Source organism: Balearica regulorum, chromosome 11 (assembly GCF_011004875.1).
Source record: "Balearica regulorum gibbericeps isolate bBalReg1 chromosome 11, bBalReg1.pri, whole genome shotgun sequence".
NCBI lineage: Eukaryota > Metazoa > Chordata > Aves > Gruiformes > Gruidae > Balearica > Balearica regulorum.
In genome coordinates, this window is record NC_046194.1 from 7521323 (window position 1) to 7540859 (window position 19537).

The following is a 19537-nucleotide window of genomic DNA, read 5'->3' on the forward strand; positions in this document are numbered from 1 at the left end:
CCGTGGAGCAGATGCCATGTTCTCCCATGCCAGGCTCCCAGGTGTTATTCAGATAAATGGAGACAGCAACAACTGTTTCAGACAGGTGCTGTCATCTGCAATGGTGATTTAATTAAAATTATCTCTGAGATCTTCACAAGTCATATATACACATCTGTAGACTTCTCCTTAGAGCTTGGGTCCAGAAGACCTGTATAGGTGATCTCTAGGGCTTGTCCATCTCTGCTTGTCCTCTATTTGCAAATTGTTCCAATCCTGTCCTTTTTTCTGTGCTCAAGGTTACTTGGTCAGCTGCATGAGATGGAAACTGCTTTTGATGGCTTCTGGGAAAAACATCAGTTAAAAATGGAGCAGTATTTACAACTGTGGAAGTTTGAGCAAAGTTTTCAAGAGGTATGATCAGATGCACTTCTGTTGGCAGAAGGAAGAGCTGGAGACAGAAAGGAGGGGAGAGGAGAGACCTTTTTATGCCTTTTATTTTGAGAGTGTTTAATTTATGCTGCTGTTCCTTGACTCTGGCAGCACTAGCTAGCTTGGGGAGACGACTGTGCTTCCTCATTCAGAGCTAATTTAGGTATCACTGCCCTGCAGTCACATAGATTTTGCTGATAGAAGCATCTTTGAATTTAGAAATTAGTTCTTGGACACTAGTTTTATGATTGGGTTTAGCAGTCTTAGCTAAAGTGTGATTAATTTTGGTCTGAGAATGATTTTTCTGCCTGTGCTTTGTATCCTTTTGCAGCAGTCTTCTTCTTTGTGTCTAGGTCAAGAATGCCATTGAATTTTTAATGGGTCAGCAAGCAGAGCTGCCCGACACTGGTGACAGTGTCCTCCAAGTAAAACAGAGGCTCAAGGACTTGGGTCATTTCGATGGTATGGCTCAGGTGAGATAATCTTTCACAGAAAGAGACACTAATGAAACATAAGAGGCACATTCTGTATTTGTGGTAGAAGGTATTTTCTGAAATTACCTGGTTCTGGTGTACATCGCTGGTAAGTGGCTGTACAAAACGATTGATTTCATGTCTTTGGTCTGCGCAGCAATGCTGTGATCACTCTGAAAGCCAGGAACAGGGTATTTAATTATCATGGTTAAAATAAATTGCTGAGCCACCATGAAAATCCAGAACAGATAAATGTCTGAACATAGGGGAGGCGTGGGAGTTAATGAGCTGGAAGAAGAATTATTTATATGTTAAGTGCTTTAGCAATGCTAATAGGCAGAGACTTGTTACCAGGCACATGGAGAGGCAAAAAAGTTGTTGTCTTGACGTGTCTGTGATTTGAACATAACATATGGGTGAAAACTAAGAGATTGAGGGGAAAGAAGAGCAAAGAGAGATGATTCACAGGAGCCCAACTGAGGATGTGACTTCTGTAAAGGGATGTGCTTGACAAGTGCACCAGGGTCAGTGGAGAAATCCTGAGGGATCTGGACACAGCCCCCAGAGGCTTAATTGAAAATAAAGAGTCCTAGGGGAAAGGTGTAAGGCTTTTTGGCCCTTTGGAAGAAATGTTTGTGGAGTGAGGGAGGAGGAACGAAAGGCCAGGCAGACAGGGTGCAACAGGGAAGCAGTCCCAGCAGAAAGCCAACTCTGGAGAAGAAGTGACCATTACACTGACCAAGATGCACAGACAAGATAGCATGTTCTTTGCATCAAGCTTTGCTGCAAAGCTTTGCTGCAAAGCGCCTGGTTTGTTTTCACCATAAACCTTAACTGCTCAAATTCCCTTTCATGCTTATGAGCGTTGTGTGCCTAAACTGGACATCAGTTGCATTTTTCTTAGGGTGCAGTTCCTGGAGACAGCAGCAATACATTGCCAGCAGCCATTCACAACATTGCTAGCTTGGTGAAATAGTTTTCTTCTTCATCCTCTTTTTGGATAGCAAAAGTTTTTTTTCCCAGATGATGGGTGCCATTTTATCCTGTGTAAGCCACCCATTCTGGCTACTCCTAATGGCAGTCATCTCCGTGTGTACCTGAAATCTGGTAAGACGAGAAAGTGCATGTTGTTATATGTAGATATTTGGGCATTGTTTCAGTAAGTGTGCAATCCATTCTCTTCTTTTCACTGAAGGATCTGATTGGAAAGGCTCAGGTGGTAATACTACATGGACACCAGCTAGCAGCAAATCATCACTACGCACTTAACTTAATCTGCCAGCAATGCAACGAGCTGCGGCACCATTCTGATGTCTTGTCTGATGAGATCAAAAGGAAACAGATGAGACTGCAGAAGACCTTGGACCTTCATACACGCCTTCAGCAGGTAGAGTTCAGAGACACAGTGCCCTGAGAAGTTGATAGGTAGCTTCTCCATGGGGCTAGCCTCTCCACTTCTTAGCTGGAAGCATCTGAAATTTGCAGCTTTGCTTCAGCAGTTCATGGTAGGAAAGTGTTCCCCAGAAGCTGGAGGAGTGCTTCACCCTCACTTAGCTGGTTAAGTTAGCAAACAGATACCTACTGATGCTGTGAATAGTCAGCAGAAAGAGGTGGGCAGCTCCAGAGGGCAATTCAGAAGACCAGCTGCTGCTGGTGGTCATGCTTTCAAGCTGCATCTATGTATTAATTTTGAGGTTTTTATATGCAGTGCAATAGAGGTAATGCTTTCAGGTAAACTCCAGCCCTTTTTTCTTAGCGATTTATTAAGAATGAACATAGCTGACTGTAAAATAAGGTGACAGATTGGTAGATAGGCGCAGCTGCTGTGTGCTAGCATGGAAGTGGAGTCATGTGGCTCCAACACTCTTTGATATCTTAATCAGCATCAAATATTCATTTAGGGGAATTCACGCTAATTAGGCCAGCAGGCACACGGCTGTGATATGCTTGAGGCCATTAAGAGAAGCAGTGAAGTTTGACCCTGTTCCATCTCACTGTTTCGGGGGACTAGGAAACTTGTTTTTTCTCTCGGTGTGCTCCACTTCAATATTGCGTTAATCTGCGGGGACAGAGGATTCCTCAGCAGCCTCTCAGCTGCAGGGCAGTGTCCTCTCCTGGGCTCCTTGCAGTCCTCCTTGGTGCCAGTGGTCGAGCCCATCTGCTGGAGCACACCGTGGTCCTGCTGTCCACGGTCTCCCTTCCCGTTCGCAGCACTGGAGATCCTCTATGGTTCTTGGCTGCAGCATCTTCTCATGCCTGTGCACACCACAGTGTGTGAGTGCCAACTGAACCCCAGCGTGGCGTTCAGCTATTACCTGTGCATGTTGAGTATAGAACTTAAAAATGCAATTTAAAATCCTTATGTTTTTTTTAAACATGAATGCAGTTACTTTGATCATTCCTCGCAGTTCAGGTCTGCACTGAGCCGCTCATTTATCTCAAGAAGCCCACCTGTCTCGTTGTAAAGTCTGTCATGCCCCCTTCAGCTTTCTGAGTTGGATAAATAAAGATCTGCTAATCATTTGGTTCAACTGTGCACTAAATAGTGCTTCTGTGTCAGTTATACCACTGGTCTTATCCAGGTATGAGTGGGAGCACAACTTGGCTGGGTATGTTGAGGACTGCAGTCACCCTCCAGAAGAAATGTGGCCTTTCTGCTTTCTAATCAAAATGCAATAGCTGCTGAGGTCTTAGGAGTACTAATTAGCTCCATGTTGAAAATATAGATCTAGTAAATGATATTCCTGATGGGAACCTTGATTTAGTAGGGGTTCTGCTGATGGTCTCGCTCCCTGTGTTTGCCCCATGCTGTTACCAGGCTCTGCAGTGCTGTGATGAAGGTGCCTACCTGCTCGCCAACCAGCAGATGGATAAGTGCCAGTCTAAAGAAGGCGCTCAGAAAGCTCTCCAGGACATAGAAAGATTTCTTGAAAGCTCTTCAGCCTACTTAAATTATGATCCCCAAGCCCTACACTATGATTTTGAGTCAGTCTTAACATCTGAATTGAAGGTAAGCAACACCTCCAGTGCCTTGTTACGGAAGTAAAAAGCAAGATCGGACTGTGTTGCAGTGTTGTCAGCTTTATAGTCCTCTGTTTTGGGTCAAAGTGCAAAATAATGGTAGTTATTTGATCACGGGAGTCTTTTTCACTCTCTACAGTGCCAGATACAGTCAGTGCAGGTCAAGCTTGAAAACGTTCGAAGCATGTTTGAGAATCGGCAGTCTTGCTTCAAGAAGCTGTTGGATAAACACGTGCGACCTGTCCAATTAGTAGCCCCTCGGCCAGAAAATCCACCAAGATCAAAATCACCATTATTTTCTCCTAAACATGGTAAAATATTTTAAGTTTATGGTATTTTCAGGTCATAATTTTGTTTTGAGGCAGAAAGAGTAAGGCTAAGGACGGTTTTGAGAAACCAACTAAACCTTGCTGGCTGATACAGAATTGTTGTAAAATGCTAAATGTGCATGAGATGTTTCATTGTCTTTCCCATTCTTGTGTCTAGCTTCCCATACCTGTGTGAAGAATGGGGCTGGTTGCTTCGTATTTATTTTCACTTCCTACTCAGTGAAAAAAGACAGCTCTAAACAGTGCATCCTTCCAGTTCTGCTTTATTAGCATTCTACTGGGCTGAAAACTGGTGTGTTTGTTAGTACTACAGGGAAAAAGGGCAAGGTTTATAAATTTATTAGCATACCTATTCTCTGCGACAGTCTCCATAACTGTCTTGAGCTGGAACTGACATAAAGTTAGACTGATGTTTGCAAAGGAGCTGGGAGAAATGAGGAGCTCAAATCTCATGAGCAGAAATGAGAAGCTGGATGCTTCACTCCCTTTGATTCTTTGAGGATGCCTTCCTTAAATACCAACTGTGGAATAATTAATGCCCATAAAGGTACAAATTCTGGTTGAACTGAGGTCACTGAATGTTCTGCCTTGATTTTGGTAGTGGGATGTGGCACAATTTAGCTTTAAATGATAACATTAAAACTTTCATCATTGGCAGCCCTGTCTGTAACAGAATTAAAAAGTATTCCAAAGTAATGTCCATGTATTTCAAACCAGGGGCATGCTAAGTTATGTGGGAGTGTTAAATTCAGTGATCTGACTGCTTAAAGCAATTAAACATTTGTGTTTAAACACAAATTTTTTCTGATGAATTAAGGAATATTGGTTATGGTGAATTGTAGTAGGTGTTACACAAACAGTAAAGGTGGCTCCAGTTCAGGGAGTGACTAACGTAAATAGCCAAGCTAGCGGAGGGATGGGAATGAAGCTACATGCAGGGAGGGGAATTAAACTACTCAAGATACAGGCCAGTGCAGCAAATAAATCCCAAATTTCCCCTTCCCAGGCCGATGCCACCTTCACTAGACCGCGCTGCCCTCTGAAACCCTTTCCTCAAACTGGAAAAAGGCTCTGAGTCTTTAGAGTATTGTTCATTTTACCTAATGTAATTTTACCAGCTTTCTAGAAACAGGAAAGTGTTAAAGAGGAATTATTGACATGGAGTCGGGGTAAATGGGTGGCCACCTCCGGGGGATGTTGTCAGACCATCATCAATCGGCTGGATTTATTTCATGCCTCTATGGGATGCACGTTTGTCTAGCAAAGGCACTCAGTCGCCTGCAAAGCACAGGTATCCTCCATTAATCCTCTTCCTGAAAGGAGTGATCGAGGATGTTGAAATGAGCATAGCCAGCAAGCGGGGAAAGACAAAAGGCTCCTCTTTGGATAGATCGTGCCAAGAGAGCTTTTTAATAAGGCCTCTGTTTGATAGAAAACATCAAAATGCTGCAGGCCTGCTGGCGTGATGTGCAGTGTCAAAGACGCATGCTGGGCTCCGCCGGGAGTGCTTTGAGATGATGGGTTTTATGGCGTGGATTGAAACCAAACCACCTCTGAGCACGTTACTTTTGTCCTCTTTTTCTTTCTTTCTTTTGTTCCTACCCCCTTCTTTTTCTGTCTGAGGACAGCTGCATCTTCTGTCATCTTTGCCCCAGATTTGAAGCCTGTCTGATAAATGTGGTTCTAATTTTGAAACCGCTTTTTTGGGGAAAAAAGACCAAACCTATCCTGTCCTGAGCCACAAAGTGTAGTGAGGTGTGTGGAAGAGGTACGGCAGGCTGCAGTGGAGCCCGAGTGCCGGAGTAAAGTCACTCTTGCAACAAAACACGGAGCTGCAGCTGGTGACCAGCTCTGACCTAACTTCCTACCCACGTTCCCTTCCTCCCAGTGGGAATCTCCCAGTAGGATGGCTGGCAAGTCCTCGTTTCTTTTGGGTCTTCCTGTCTGTGATGGGTGACACCCCACGCACCCCTCCAATCTGCTCCCCAGCACCCAGATCTCTCTCCTTCCGGATTCGGTGTGTTTACAACGGGAGGTTTAAGGCCCCGGTGGTGTGACAATACGTGATAGCTTTATCTTACAGCAGCCCCAGCTGAAGATGGGGCGCCTGCTCTCCACGTGGGTTTGCGTTCCTCTACATCCATTTTCCTCCCTACTATTTCTGCTTCGCAAAAGGTGGCTCTTCGGTGCCAGCACTGTTCAAACCCAGCTCCTGTTGCATTCATATGTGCTGCGATACCTGTTTGCACCCTAATGGAAAGATATGTCATTAGTCCACTTTTTTTTTTTTTTTAAAATTTTTACTTTGCTGACCTGTTTTTTTTCTGTTTATAAATAAGGTGAATATTGTACATCAGAGCATGCTTATTTTTGGTCCATCTCAGAGTCCAGTGCAGCCACTGGGGCTGCAGCCTGGCACGTGGCACCATCGCCGAGGCTGAAGCCGGCGTGATGCCTTGCTTCCGCCGAAATGGGTGATCATTGGTCCCCTGCCAGTCCCAGCTGCCTGCTCCTCCATCCTCTGCCGGGTCATCTCTGCGTGATGGACCCTGCACAGAGCTGGACAAATTCATTATTGCCGTTCATGTTGGGGGAAAAGACCCTTTTGGTGAAGAATTGTCACATTGACAATTCAGGAATAAGAAGTATTTGAAAGATGTTGGGGAGATGTTGTATTTTTAAATTTCCAATTTACCTCTGTAACCCAAAGTATTACAACTTGTAATTATTTACTGACAATATCAATAAATTCTTCCAAGGTGGAGAAACAGTTTATACCAGCTGAGCATCTTGCCCTACGTTCATAAAAGGACTTTAAAACAGTATCCCAGGAGGTGATGTTCCTTTTGGTAGTTTATTTGATTTTATTGTTTTCTCTCATTTGCTCAGGCTTCACAGACTTTGTTAGGTTTTGATTACAGTATTCACTTAATGGACATTTTGTTTTTTCTGATTACTTTTTACTTTATGGCCTTTATGACCATCTGTGTGACTTGTGTTATTTGGTATTACTATTGTTGCTTGAGATATCCTTTATTTGGTCAGTTTGCTTGCAGTATTAGCTAACTAATTATTCATTCTTACAATGTATCCCATTTTTCTTTGTGACTTATTAGTTTCTGTCTGAACCATCTCCTTCACTATAGATGTACATTACGTAATTACATGGTTTTTTTCTACCCAAGGTGTGGATTTTAATTCCAGTTTGAAATTTTCATTTGATCTCTCTCTTCCTGGGAAGAAAACATCAAGAAAAACTCCAAGTTCTCGCAAGGTAAAAATTATTCATGAAAACTGATGTTTTTTATACACTGAAAAACTGAAACCCTTCTAAAAATTGATTGTACTTAGGTGTTGGATTTGAAGAAGCTCTTTTTTTTTTTTCCTTTTAAAAAAACAAATCAAAAACCAAGCCAAAACCCCTTCATATCTGTATGGCTTAGTTGGATTAGTCCAGCACTTGAGATCTTGGATTGTTTTCCCAAGCCACAGATATCGATTTCCTCTGTGTTATTCCCTGAACTGGTTCTTCGCATAACAGTGATGTCTATTAGGAAAACTCCCCATCCGCAGATATTTCCCTGGTGGAAACTGTTCTCTGGTTTCCACGCTAATGAATTATGTTACCAGTATTTTCACATTTTATGTAGCAGAGTAATTTCTGGGAATATTTGGCTACCCAGTACATACTGTGCCCTTTTAAAGTTTTGTGTCACGAAGGATTTCTTAAAAGGAAGTGTGTTTCATCCTTCCCCAAGGAGTTCCCGTGCGGACCTCAGGGGCTGGGCTCGTCCTGCCTCTGCAGTGACCTCCCTGCAGCTCCTCCCAGCGCATCCCATTTCTCTTCCAGATCGAAGTAATGCACGACTATCAGGAAAAACGGAATTCCTTGCAGTATTTTATATCAGACAGTGACGACAACTTAGATATACTGAAAGGGTAAGCTTTCGCCCTGTTTACGTCACTCAAAACGATGTTTATTTCTGGCCAGTCCTCGCCCCATCCGTGTGTTCCTCCAGTCTGACCTAGGTGTCACCTCTTGTGCTTTTACCTGTTTTACCATCCCTGTGTTGGTTGTTCATGAGGTCGCACTATGTTTTGGACTAGTTGAACCACACTGATTACCTGTAGGTTTTCTACAGACATAAAAATAATATACTTCTTTTTTTTCTTCTTTATTTTAGCCATGTCATAAATGAGCTTATAGAAACTGAGAGAGTGTATGTAGAGGAACTCTTCACTGTTTTGACGGTGAGTGACTTCTTCAGATCGCTCATTACTGTTCCCTGGTGACTTGTACAAAAGGGCACCTGCCACTGTCAAACTAAGCAAAAATGTGATGGGACAGGTTTCTACCAAACTGTCAGATCCCGAGCTAGTCATAAATTTTCAAGTTTTCTCCCTAGCTTTTCTTTGTTGGAGGCATCTGCAGGAACAGTTGGTGTCAGGATGAGCTTTTCATCTAGAATGAGGGAGAAGCCTTCTGTTTGTACACAAAAGCACTGGTAATTAGTTTTATCAGTGCCTGGAAAAATGTACAAAAAGCTGGTATTTTTAACTGCTTCCTACCTTCTTTTACCTTTTGGAGACAAAAGGAAGAAGCTTGTGTTTTATTCTTGGGTGGATTCTGTCTCAACACTGTGAAGTTGGTGAACATATAAAGCATGTTTCTTTAGAAAAAATATTATAATTTCTCGTTCTGCCATTTTAGACACTTCTACTTTATTCCAAAATAACTCTTGCTGATGGCAAGAACAAGTTGGCTGTTAAATAGCTCTCCCCCCTTGCATTTCTCTGACCCAAGAGCCAACAGGATATAAATCTGTTGAATTGCAGGCAGTTACATGTAATTGCCCTGCACTGATTGTTGGGGTTTTTTTGTTAAACCACACTCTATATGATAAAGCAGTTGGCAGGTACGCATATTTATTACAGTGCGTATCAAGTCTAGATAAAGCAAAATGGACAGATAGACTTAAGGTTTCTGAAAATAATATTTGCTTTAAAGAGGGAAGCCTGCTCGCAGTGGTTGAATATAAGTGCCTAATTTTCCAGATACTTGTCTTCTACTGCGTCCTTAATCAACTACAAAATGCCTGCTTAGTATCAGGAATACTGATTCCGACCATAGTGAGTGTGAGAGATTAATTTAGAAAGCCAAAGAAGATATGCTGTGCATACTGAGTACATTTTTGCGAACATTTTTGCTACTCGTGTTAAAAGGGCCTCAGTTCTGTGCGATGCTTGGTGGCCGGCGTGGCCAGCTTGAGCTGTGGCTAATGGCGTTCTTGATGTCTTCTGCAGCCACGATCCTGACCCCTGGCTGTGCCTTCTCCCTACCCTACACTTAGGATGTTCACCACATCTGGTGAATGTTTTTGTGTTGGTGCGGTGATGTGATTTTACTGAGGGGAACTTTGCATTGTTTCTTAGTTGTACCTGACAATTTGTAGGGCAGTGATGTTCCTTCCAGCTCCTCCCTGCTCGGGACACTGTGATTTCAAGAGGCAAGCAGAGCCACAGACAGAAATCCTGAGGCATTGAGGAGACCGAGAATCTGGTGCTCAGCGGGTCTCGTACAAGAGCAAAAAGCCCATTGATTTTGGTATTTGATCTCAAGCCGTCTCCACTTTGCAACAAGTCACCTCGTGCACCAGTTCTCGTGAGGTTGTGCGTAACTGCATACCCTGTACAAACGCGTCGTCACTCCTGTGTCCCACGGCGATAGCAGCAGATGCATTTAACCCAGACAAGTTTTCCTCTGGGACCTGTCCTGCAGGCAGACCATAGTGAGGAGAAAGTGGCCGCGATTTGCCTTTGGTGACTAGAGAGTATGTCCGCAGTGCTGGCCAGCCCCACTGGAGCCGTCCCAAGTCCCTGCTGGACCACAACCCCCACGTGCCCAGGGACTGACACAGGGGTTTAGAGACAAAATAAGGAAATAAAAGGGACGTTGCACTTTGAAACAAAGCAGATGATTGTATTGAAAGTCTGTTCGCATCCCTTTTTCACCTGCCTTTGAGGACATGCCAAGCCAAGGCCTCACCAGCTGAGTGATGAACCCTTTTGCATCCCGCAGGGCTACAGAGCTGAGATGGATAACCCCGCCATGCTCATCCTCGTGCCTCCCGTGCTGAGGAACAGGAAGGACGTCCTCTTCGGGAACATGCCCGAGATATATGATTTCCACAACAAGTATGATGCTGGCTCTATTTCCTGCAGCGACTAAATACCCCAGCTGTACCTTGCTCACTGTTGCATTTTGTCTCTTCCCCCGTCTCTTGCAGAATTTTCCTGCACAGTCTGGAAAGCTGCCTGGGAGCACCCGAGAGAGTGGGATTCTGTTTCCTAGACAGGGTGGGTGACTCATTTTCACACATAAAGCAGACTTTAAGGCCAATGTTTCTCCTGGTTTGTCACACTCTGCAACATCTCAGTTATGCCAGTTGAGTAAGATGCTCCTGATAGGCAATACCAACAGCAAGGCCGGGACTGTAGGTGTGTGCCCAGCAGCAGATGGGGGAAAGCAGCAGTCATGACTACACCGTGGTCTGCTGTGATTCCCAGCAGTGGTTCTTTTACCCAAAGTCTGTGACTTCTAGATATTAAGGTTGGAAGCAGAGATAAGAGCAAATTTACACGTTGGGTGTTCACCTTATTTGGCTGCCCAGCAGGTTTGCATGCACACGTGTGACTTGCTTTTCGGCTTCCCTTACAGCGAGAGGATTTCCAGATGTATGAGAAATACTGCCAGAACAAGCCCCGGTCGGAGTCCCTGTGGAGGCAGTGCTCCGAAAGCACCTTCTTCCAGGTGAGCTCTTTGTTCCTACCAAGGCAGGCATCGTCCTGGGACACTCACTTGTCCTAAACACCCTCCGCAGCACCCCAGTGATTTTGCAGCATATTCTGTATACGGTTGCATGGAAGCCTCACAAAAACAGCAGTTAGGTTTTCTTGTGCACAAGGAGTTTAAGAAAGATCCATTCCCTATATTAGTTTATGTGTTTTTATAAAATTTCTTTAGTTATAGGCACCATATGACATTTTTACATGAAATCTTTGAAGTCATCAAAACTTATTAGTCATGCTGTTGGAATAACTACTTACAGCTGATGCAGAACTTAATCTGGATTCTTTGTTCCAGGAATGCCAAAGAAAATTAGAGCACAAACTTGGGCTGGATTCCTATTTGCTTAAACCAGTGCAACGCCTGACAAAATACCAGTTACTTCTGAAGGTATTTCATATTCTGCTGTGAATGGACACTGGGAGATAGACTTGTTTTCTGTTTTGTTTTATTTTTCAATTAAAGGTTACCTGTAAATCAGCACCAAGCCTTAGATTACGTATTGCTTATCTCTGCCCTCTGTAAAGACTTTCAGTGAGGATGAAAATTCACATACCTGAAAAAGGAACGAGTGCTTTTAACAAGATGTTTTTAAGGGGAAAAAGACTGAATGTGTTTAGAGATGCAAAATGACACAAGCACTTCTAAGAAAACTGAACTAAGATGATTATAAGTGTACAATGAATGAAATATATTATGTTGATGCATCTCTTCTTTGGTTGTTATAGTGTCTGTAATTTTTAATCCATTTGTCCTCGTGTCCCCCTTCTGAGGCAGGGCAGTGCTGTTATTCCCACTTTACAGAGTGTGAACAACAGTGGGGTGGTGGCTTCTGAACCCACCTTCCAGTGTCTTGAATCAGGGATGAGTGCACAAGAAGCTGTAAGTGGGCAGAGGAGATCTGAAATGAAAGTAATTTTATATCAGTGGTATAATTCCCAAGTCTGTCTTCTGCTTAGTGCCTTGAAGGCTCTGGATTTTATAAAAACTGTTCCTTGTGTCTGCCAGTCTGAAGACAATCATCTGTTTCAACCTTATTTGAAGGCATATATGACATATTGGCAGCTGATGGAAAACCCGAGCCTTATTTCCCGTTTCTTACCAAGGAGAACAACACAACACAAAGAACTCAGATGAGCCTGATGCTGCTCTATAACCTGACACCGTCCTTAAGGAAAACCAGAAAAAATGGGCCATGCTTCAGTGATCTGTTCCACACCTCATACTGACTATGGTTTAGACTGAGTCTTTTTTCTGGTGACATATCAAAAAAGAAATTCAGGCAGTGTAGGTTGCTCTTGGGCATTGAAACTTTGGGCGAGATGGAAAACTCTGTTTTGTTCAAGTGCAAACACGTGTTCTTGCACTTCTATTTTCAGGAGTTGCTAAAGTACAGCACGAGCTGTGATGGAGTTCAGGAACTTCAAGAAGCTCTGGTTGCAATGTTGGATTTGCTAAAGTCAGTCAATGACTCTATGCATCAGATTTCAATAACAGGATATGATGTGAGTAGATTTGGGTAATGAGAGACCTTGCACAAGGCCGGATGATGCATTGGGAAATGGATAGTGTCCCAGAATGTATGAGCTAAAAACTATACTAGAACAGCTACAAAATGAATGGGGTCAGGAAGCTCTTACAGGTGACAATCTTCCGTCCGATCTCAGGATTTTGGAAAATATCCGCATCCAAAGGACGTATCCAAAGTCACATAGTGCCCACACTTGCCACCTTGTGGTTCTCGAGAGTATTTTCCAGCATGCACCTTAGTTCTCTCATGGCTCACCTTAGAAGTCACCTGGGGTGTCCTCATAGCATTTTTCATTCAACATTTAACTAAATACTCTCTGAGGCTGATTTTGATCCCTGCCCATTGAAGCGGTTGTTTTTACTAGGGTTTCAGGGAAGGATGAGGGGATGGCTTTCTAAGCTGCTGGTCCCAGTCCTGGCCTCCTTGAGAAGTCCATCCTCCAAGACCTCATTTCGGGTTCAAATCTCATCTACCCTCTCCCACTGAAGTAGCCAGAGCCCTTGACCTGGACTCCCATAGGAGCTGGAGAGTTTTCCTATCGTCCTAGCTCTTCCAGTTACTGACTTGTATCCCTTCACATAGACTAGCTGCAGCCCTGTGTCCGAGACCTCTGCTTCCCTCCTGGCACCATGCTGTCGCTCCCAAAAGATCATCTGATCCTTCCAGGAAGACCTATTCTTAGAGGGACGTGCCTTGGAACAGGGCTGGCTCCATTGTCTGTCATTGTTTGGACGGTCCTCTTACATTTTAATTGGTGTTCTTTCTTTCTTTTTTTATTTGTCATACGCTCACCAGGGTGACCTGAGCGAACTGGGGAAAGTATTGATGCAAGGATCTTTCAGTGTTTGGACTGGACACCGAAAAGGTCCCACAAAAATGAAGGATCTTGCCAGGTTCAAGCCAATGCAGAGGCATCTATTCCTGTACGAGAAAGCCTTGGTCTTCTGCAAGAAGCGAGAGGAGCATGGAGACGGATATGACAAAACTTCGTCTTACAGTTTTAAGCATTTTTTGAAAGTAAGAACCTTTTAGTTGGGCCCATTGCCATATATAGTGTAAACCATGAACTCTGCAGACCCAGAGAGCATTTTTCCTCTAACACAGTGGCTTGTTTTCTGCTATTAAGGGTTGTAATGCTCCATATGGAAGTGCCATGCCCATGAAAGGCTGTTGGTTGTAAGAAGCTGTGAGGACCCCTGTAGCTGAAGCAGCAACTGGGAGAGCCCATGGACTCAGTGTCACATATGTGATGGCATCTGCCAGGGAAACAGTGCTGTGGGCAAGTCCCAGGGATGGGAACATGCCTTCCCCCCTCCCCTAATTTGCTTTGCAAGAGCGGGGGTGAGGGCATGAAGCTGGGGAGGCCCTTTGCATCTTCCCCAGCCCACCCGGGAGAGCAGTGGGGCTCCCCTGGTCCCCAGGGTGGCCCTTCAGGCCGGGGTCTGTCCCGTGCACAGCCTGGGGCAGCCTGGCTGCTCCTGAGCCCCGTTTCCCAGCCAGGAGGATGCAGAGATAACTCTTCTTCCTCTCTCATTGCCTTTGTCCTTTAGCAGGCTCTAACTGCACCTAAAAGTGCAATTATCAGATGAAGAGAGTAACCTATGGCAAACTGTGAGGGACATAAACAGCTGGCCCAAGCCTATAAACACCAACTATTATCAATAAAAATCCCAAACTGCTCCTCTAAAAGAGACCTTCTGGCATACTGCATGTGATGAGCACTTTTAACATCAGCCTTTTGTCTCAGTACTCTGCCTTGTTTTTCTTGATAAATAAAACCTCACTATGGGTATATCTTAGAATGGAAAAAAAAAAAGGGCACTTGGAGGCAGAGCCTTCAGGCCAGGTGCCGCAGGTCCCTGGTCTCAGCTGGGTCTGGGGAGGGAGATGCCACGAGGAGTCTGAAAGACATGTAATAGTAGATAAGTCTGTTCAGCTCCAGTGCACGTTACAAATTGTGCATTAAAAGCAAATCCCAGACCATATGTTTAGGTAGTTAAATGTTTTTCCAGCATCATTTTCTTTCTGGAGAGCTTGTTTTACCTGTAGTACTTGTTTTACCATACGTGCTTTTGAAAGAACTGAAGAGGTGGTGTAGGGGAAGCCTGCTCGGAGGAGAAAATCCTGCACTCAGGAGTCCAGGCAACGTGGCCAGGGATTTTCTTTGCCTCGGGAGGGCTCATTTTCCAGTTGTTTGCATTGGCACAGGGGTTGGTTAGAGAATCCATGGATGGATTGGGGGTGAGGTTGGGGTTAGAGAATCCATGGATGCTGCAGGATTACATCCGTTTTCAGAATGGCTGTTCTGAGGGTGAAATCATATTTCTGGAGCTTGACGTTTGTTTGATTCATGATAGTATCAGGAAATTATTTTTCTTTGCAAGAATGTTTTCTGGGGATTCAGAATTAAGGCAGGCTGTTGGGTAGAAGCTGTGTAACTGGACATCTGTAAAACAAACAAACAAAAACGTCTCAGGATAATATTTTACATACTATGTAAAATATCCAGTGGCAAATACCTCTTCAGCTGAGATCCAGTAACTTAGAGGGTGCAGGTTCGTAACTCACTGCAATGCCAAGTAAATCAGTCTGCCTCGTACTGCCGTGGAAGGCGACGCAGATGAACGCCATCCCAGGGCTTTTCACTAACCCGCCTGGGTCTGCATTGCAGTGAACCGACAGACAGTAAATCCTGGGCAGGGGGAGGAAATAGAAATTCAAAATCTACTGACGTGAATGAACAGACCTTAAATATGTCTATTCCTTGCATTTTTCTTTGCATCTTCATAGGAGATCATCTAAAATTTCTAATATCTTGATGTCTGGGCAGTTTTGTAGGAGCTTCTGTATAAATTGCCATGCCAGAGGAGATGTCCAGAACTGGAAATTGTAGAATATGGATAAGGCGCTCTCTAGGCTGCCCTTTCAATGTCTTTCATAAATTATTTTTTAAATTTAAAGTTTTTTAAGTTTTCATAAAATTCAGAATGGAACCTGATCTGCCTTTCTAATTTTTAAACAAACCTACTTAAAAAATCTTAAAATAAAATAAAACTAGGAAATACTGGCTGCTGCTTTTCTGCATCTGGAGGCAAACCCTTTCTCAAAAGTTCACGAAGGCTCTGCTGTTCATACCAGTGAAGAAATGAGGAAAGCTAATTAGCAGCTTGCTTCCTATTTCCTGAGGCTGTTCCCAGTCACTGAAAATGGGTGTCAACATTTGAAAAAGTAACTAGGAGCAGAAAGTTTGCCTAGGTGACCCAATCTGTAAATCGACATAGTCTTTTAGACCAAAAGCTCTGGGGATGCACATATTAACAAAGAGGAACAGCAATGTTAAACGGATGTTCTTTCTAAGACCTTATATGTATTTATACTGATTTATGTAATGCAATCTGTGTGCATCATTTATGATAGATGATACCATTATTATTAGATCAGTTTAGAAACATGTAAGTGGGATACTTTAGTTATTTTTGACCAGTCAATCAGCAATAAATTGCTAGCAAACTGTGCTTTAAATGAGAAGATGGTTTATGTGATACCAAGTATTAAAGCGTTTTTCAGCTTAATGGCATGTTCAGCAGGTTGGTCAGAGGTCTCCTGTTGTTGAAGAGTTTCTTGGTCTCTAATCGTAGTTTGAGCTACTGATTCAGTTGGGTCATGTTGTGCAGATCTTGAATTATTTTGGCCTTTGGCATTTCCATCCAACTTATCAAAAGTGGTCTGTGATAACGGGTACCCAGGTACAGCAGCATTCAGCCACATCTAGCTTGAAGTCTCCTGAAAGCCAGGTTTATGGCAGCTCAGGCTGTATATCCAAAAATTAGCCCTTCTTTTGGAAACCTTGGGATGATGTCTCGACTACAGAGATGGTCAGGGATCAAAAGACATTGAACTGAAATTCCTAAAGGAATTGAGGGCTTCACAAAGATCACTGAAAGGATGAAACACAGAATTCAGCAAGTAAATAAAGAATCATATGGCAGAAATAATGTTTGTAGAAAAATAACATGCCATGCATTTATAAAGCCTCACATGCCTCATCTGAGAAATTTCATGCCGGAAGAGGTATGAGATAACTTTTCACTTAGTTCCACTGATTCCCAAATGAAAAGTCCCCTGAGGTCCATTGACTGGTTTCAGAAAGTTTTTTTCAAATACAGCAAGCTGGCGGAAAGTCAGGGGGGATAAGTTAGATAATGACTTTCAGTTGCTATTGAAGTTAAAGTTGATGAGATGTGTTAAATTGGGTGAAAGCAGGTTTGTTTAACGTGCTGCAAAAGGTCTGGAATCTTAGGGAAGAGGGAGAGATTTGTAATATGTTTAATTTTTTGCTTCTTTTGCAGATGAATGCTGTTGGGATAACTGAGAATGTGAAAGGAGATCATCGGAAATTTGAAATCTGGTATAGTGGGCGAGAAGAGGTCTATGTCGTGCAGGTTTGTAGCGTCAAAAATCTGGATATTTGTACATCCTCATAACAGTGTTAAGGAAATGTCTCCCATTGATTTTTATGGGATTATCAGAAGTTTAACTTGTATTTCTCCTTGCATTTCTTCTTCCCCTTTGCCCATGTCAGCGTTCCCAGAGCTGTCCCCGTGGCTGATCCTTGGTGTCTAGTCCAGAACTGTAAACATCATCTACAAGTGGAGACAGAATTGCTCCTTGGAAATAGAGCCTTTTATTTCAGATGAAATCTCAAATAGACCAGTAGTTGAAAAAAAAATAAAAAATTACTGTGCTTAATAGCTCATGTGAATTGTGCTGGGAAATGGGCCTCGTGCTTTAATGGGCGCGTGTGTTCCTCCACAATTAGATGTCAGCACTGCTCCCAGAGCAGAGGCTTGGCTTTCGTCCTGCTATTGCCAGCAGGCTTTCGACTCACCTACAAAGTAGTAGCCCGATTGACTTGATTTCTTCCTGATTTTATTTTTTTCCTTTTATAGCATTTTGAATAGAAATTTATGGAGGTGAAATGTTTGCCTAATGGGGTGTTCACAGGAAAACCCATTGTGAAAATATTGTTGATTGATTTTTTTTTTTTTTAATTAGTCTTCTGCGTTCTGCTTTTTTCCTCCATGTTACAACACAGTAGCCAACTTAGATTCATAAAGGAGATGCATGTAGCCAAGTATACATGTATTCAAAAGGCAGATTTGGCCCTTTAGGCATTTTGTAAAAGAGATAACATCCATGCACACATGTGCTTTTGCCTGCATTCCTTGCGTTGTAGTGATGGCTCCACAATTTCCACTGTGTTTTGCCTGGATGTAGTGGGCATCATCAATTTTAAAAGATCAAGAATGTTTAAAATTTAGGGGTGGCTTTGGATAAAAGGGGAACTTCTATTCATACATTACAATGGATGATTCTTAATTCAAAATTCAGACAGTTTTCTCTTCTTCCAGGCCCAAACAGTAGATCTGAAGATGGCATGGTTGAATGAAATAAGGAAAATTTTGTTCAAGCAGCAGGAGCTTATAAAAGGTACATTTGACCAATTTCTCTGTGGCATTCACTCTGCAGCAGAACCTTTCCTATTTTCACATTGCTAATCTTCAAATCCACTAATTCTCACCAGAGAATTGATTTTTCAGGAGAAGCCTAGTAACAAAATACTGGAGTGAGGTCTTACATTACAGGGAAATAACATAACTTAGAGCAGTAAAGGCCAGGTGCTTATGTGAAAATGAATTACAAAGCACATTTTTTTTGTCATTACCTTGGGGATTATTTCACATTTGTTATCAGAGGCTTAATTCAATAAGATACATAGCAGATGCCTAGTTTTAAGCATATTATAGTCTTCAGTGGCATGCTCACTATTGGATTTGTACTAACATACCATCTTAATCATAACCAAGTCTGGGCTTTGCAAGAGTCCCCAGGTTTGTTTTCCTCTAAACAGAAATCATTAGGGTTGTACAGAAGGTCTAACTTTTAAAATAATGCTTCAAGCGTGGCAGCTGCTAATAAAAAAATGGATTTTAAGCTGGTGTTTGACCTCCCTGCAGTGGAGAAGCAGCAGCCCAGCTCGTGCACGGACCAGCTCCCGCTCTCCTCCCAGCTGAGTGATGGGTGAGTCCCAGGAGCCGGACCGGGGGCTCTCTCCGATACCCTCCCATTGCTGGGCACCCGGTGCCTTCTGCATGTATCCTGGCTCTGTGCTGTTCCCCCCATCCCATTTCTGTCTGAGACCTCTGGGTAGGTGGCAGGAGGGATGTGCTGCCGTTTGTCCTTCGGCAGCGGTGGTCTGGGGACACGGTCTGTGAGGGGCACCAGCCACCGTCGAGCGCTCCCCTGGCAGCACAGCCTGAGCTGCAGCTGCTCTGCAAATGGAGACATGGATTAAAGACGGTGCTCAAATTCAGGGGAAGAAATACTCTAGCACCTTTATTTCGCCTCCCAAAAAATTAAAACCAGGCACCGAAGTCCTTAACATTTATAGAAACATCCATTAAAAAGTACCATCATTATTTCTGACCCTGTTTTATAAAACCTTGTGGAGTTTGCGTTTGTTCATAAAGTAAAACTAAGATGGATTTCTTTTTTTTTCTAATCATTCAGAAAGCAGCAGAGAGCCTCCATAAGCTCAGAAGAGAACGACTCAGAGCGCACCAGTCCGGTGATGCTGGACAGTGGGCTCCAGTCCCCCCAGAACAAGCCCCACAGAAGTACGGACCCTCCCCCTTTCTTTGGGTTGCATTTTGTGGGTGCTGGGGTACCCCCAACCTGAGCTGCACGCTGTCTTGCAGGCTGGCCGGGAATGTCACAGTCCCTGGAAATCTGCGAGGGGCTGGAGGAGTGGTCGGGTAACCAGTACCTCTCCAACTGCTCAGACACCGAGGAGGAGGACGGGAACCAGCTGGTTAGTACAGAGATGCAATAGTCCCAGGGCTCGGGGTGCTGCCGGTTTTGGTCG

At 43.6% G+C, this 19537-nt stretch overlaps 1 protein-coding gene across 6 annotated transcripts in view; it reads left to right on the forward strand.

The window, feature by feature from the left end:
* MCF2 (MCF.2 cell line derived transforming sequence) overlaps nt 1-19537 on the forward strand; it is a 60767-nt gene that overhangs the window by 32726 nt on the left and 8504 nt on the right. For all 6 annotated transcript variants that reach the window (XM_075763126.1, XM_075763124.1, XM_075763122.1 and 3 more), the window contains 19 exons: nt 279-393; nt 765-884; nt 2080-2271; nt 3703-3894; nt 4045-4216; nt 7420-7508; nt 8085-8173; nt 8419-8485; nt 10314-10429; nt 10522-10591; nt 10953-11045; nt 11379-11471; nt 12461-12586; nt 13408-13629; nt 16962-17054; nt 18024-18102; nt 18630-18693; nt 19183-19289; nt 19371-19483. In XM_075763126.1, the coding sequence (XP_075619241.1) occupies nt 279-393; nt 765-884; nt 2080-2271; nt 3703-3894; nt 4045-4216; nt 7420-7508; nt 8085-8173; nt 8419-8485; nt 10314-10429; nt 10522-10591; nt 10953-11045; nt 11379-11471; nt 12461-12586; nt 13408-13629; nt 16962-17054; nt 18024-18102; nt 18630-18693; nt 19183-19289; nt 19371-19483 (2212 nt within the window). The remainder of the gene's footprint in view (nt 1-278; nt 394-764; nt 885-2079; nt 2272-3702; nt 3895-4044; nt 4217-7419; nt 7509-8084; nt 8174-8418; nt 8486-10313; nt 10430-10521; nt 10592-10952; nt 11046-11378; nt 11472-12460; nt 12587-13407; nt 13630-16961; nt 17055-18023; nt 18103-18629; nt 18694-19182; nt 19290-19370; nt 19484-19537) is intronic.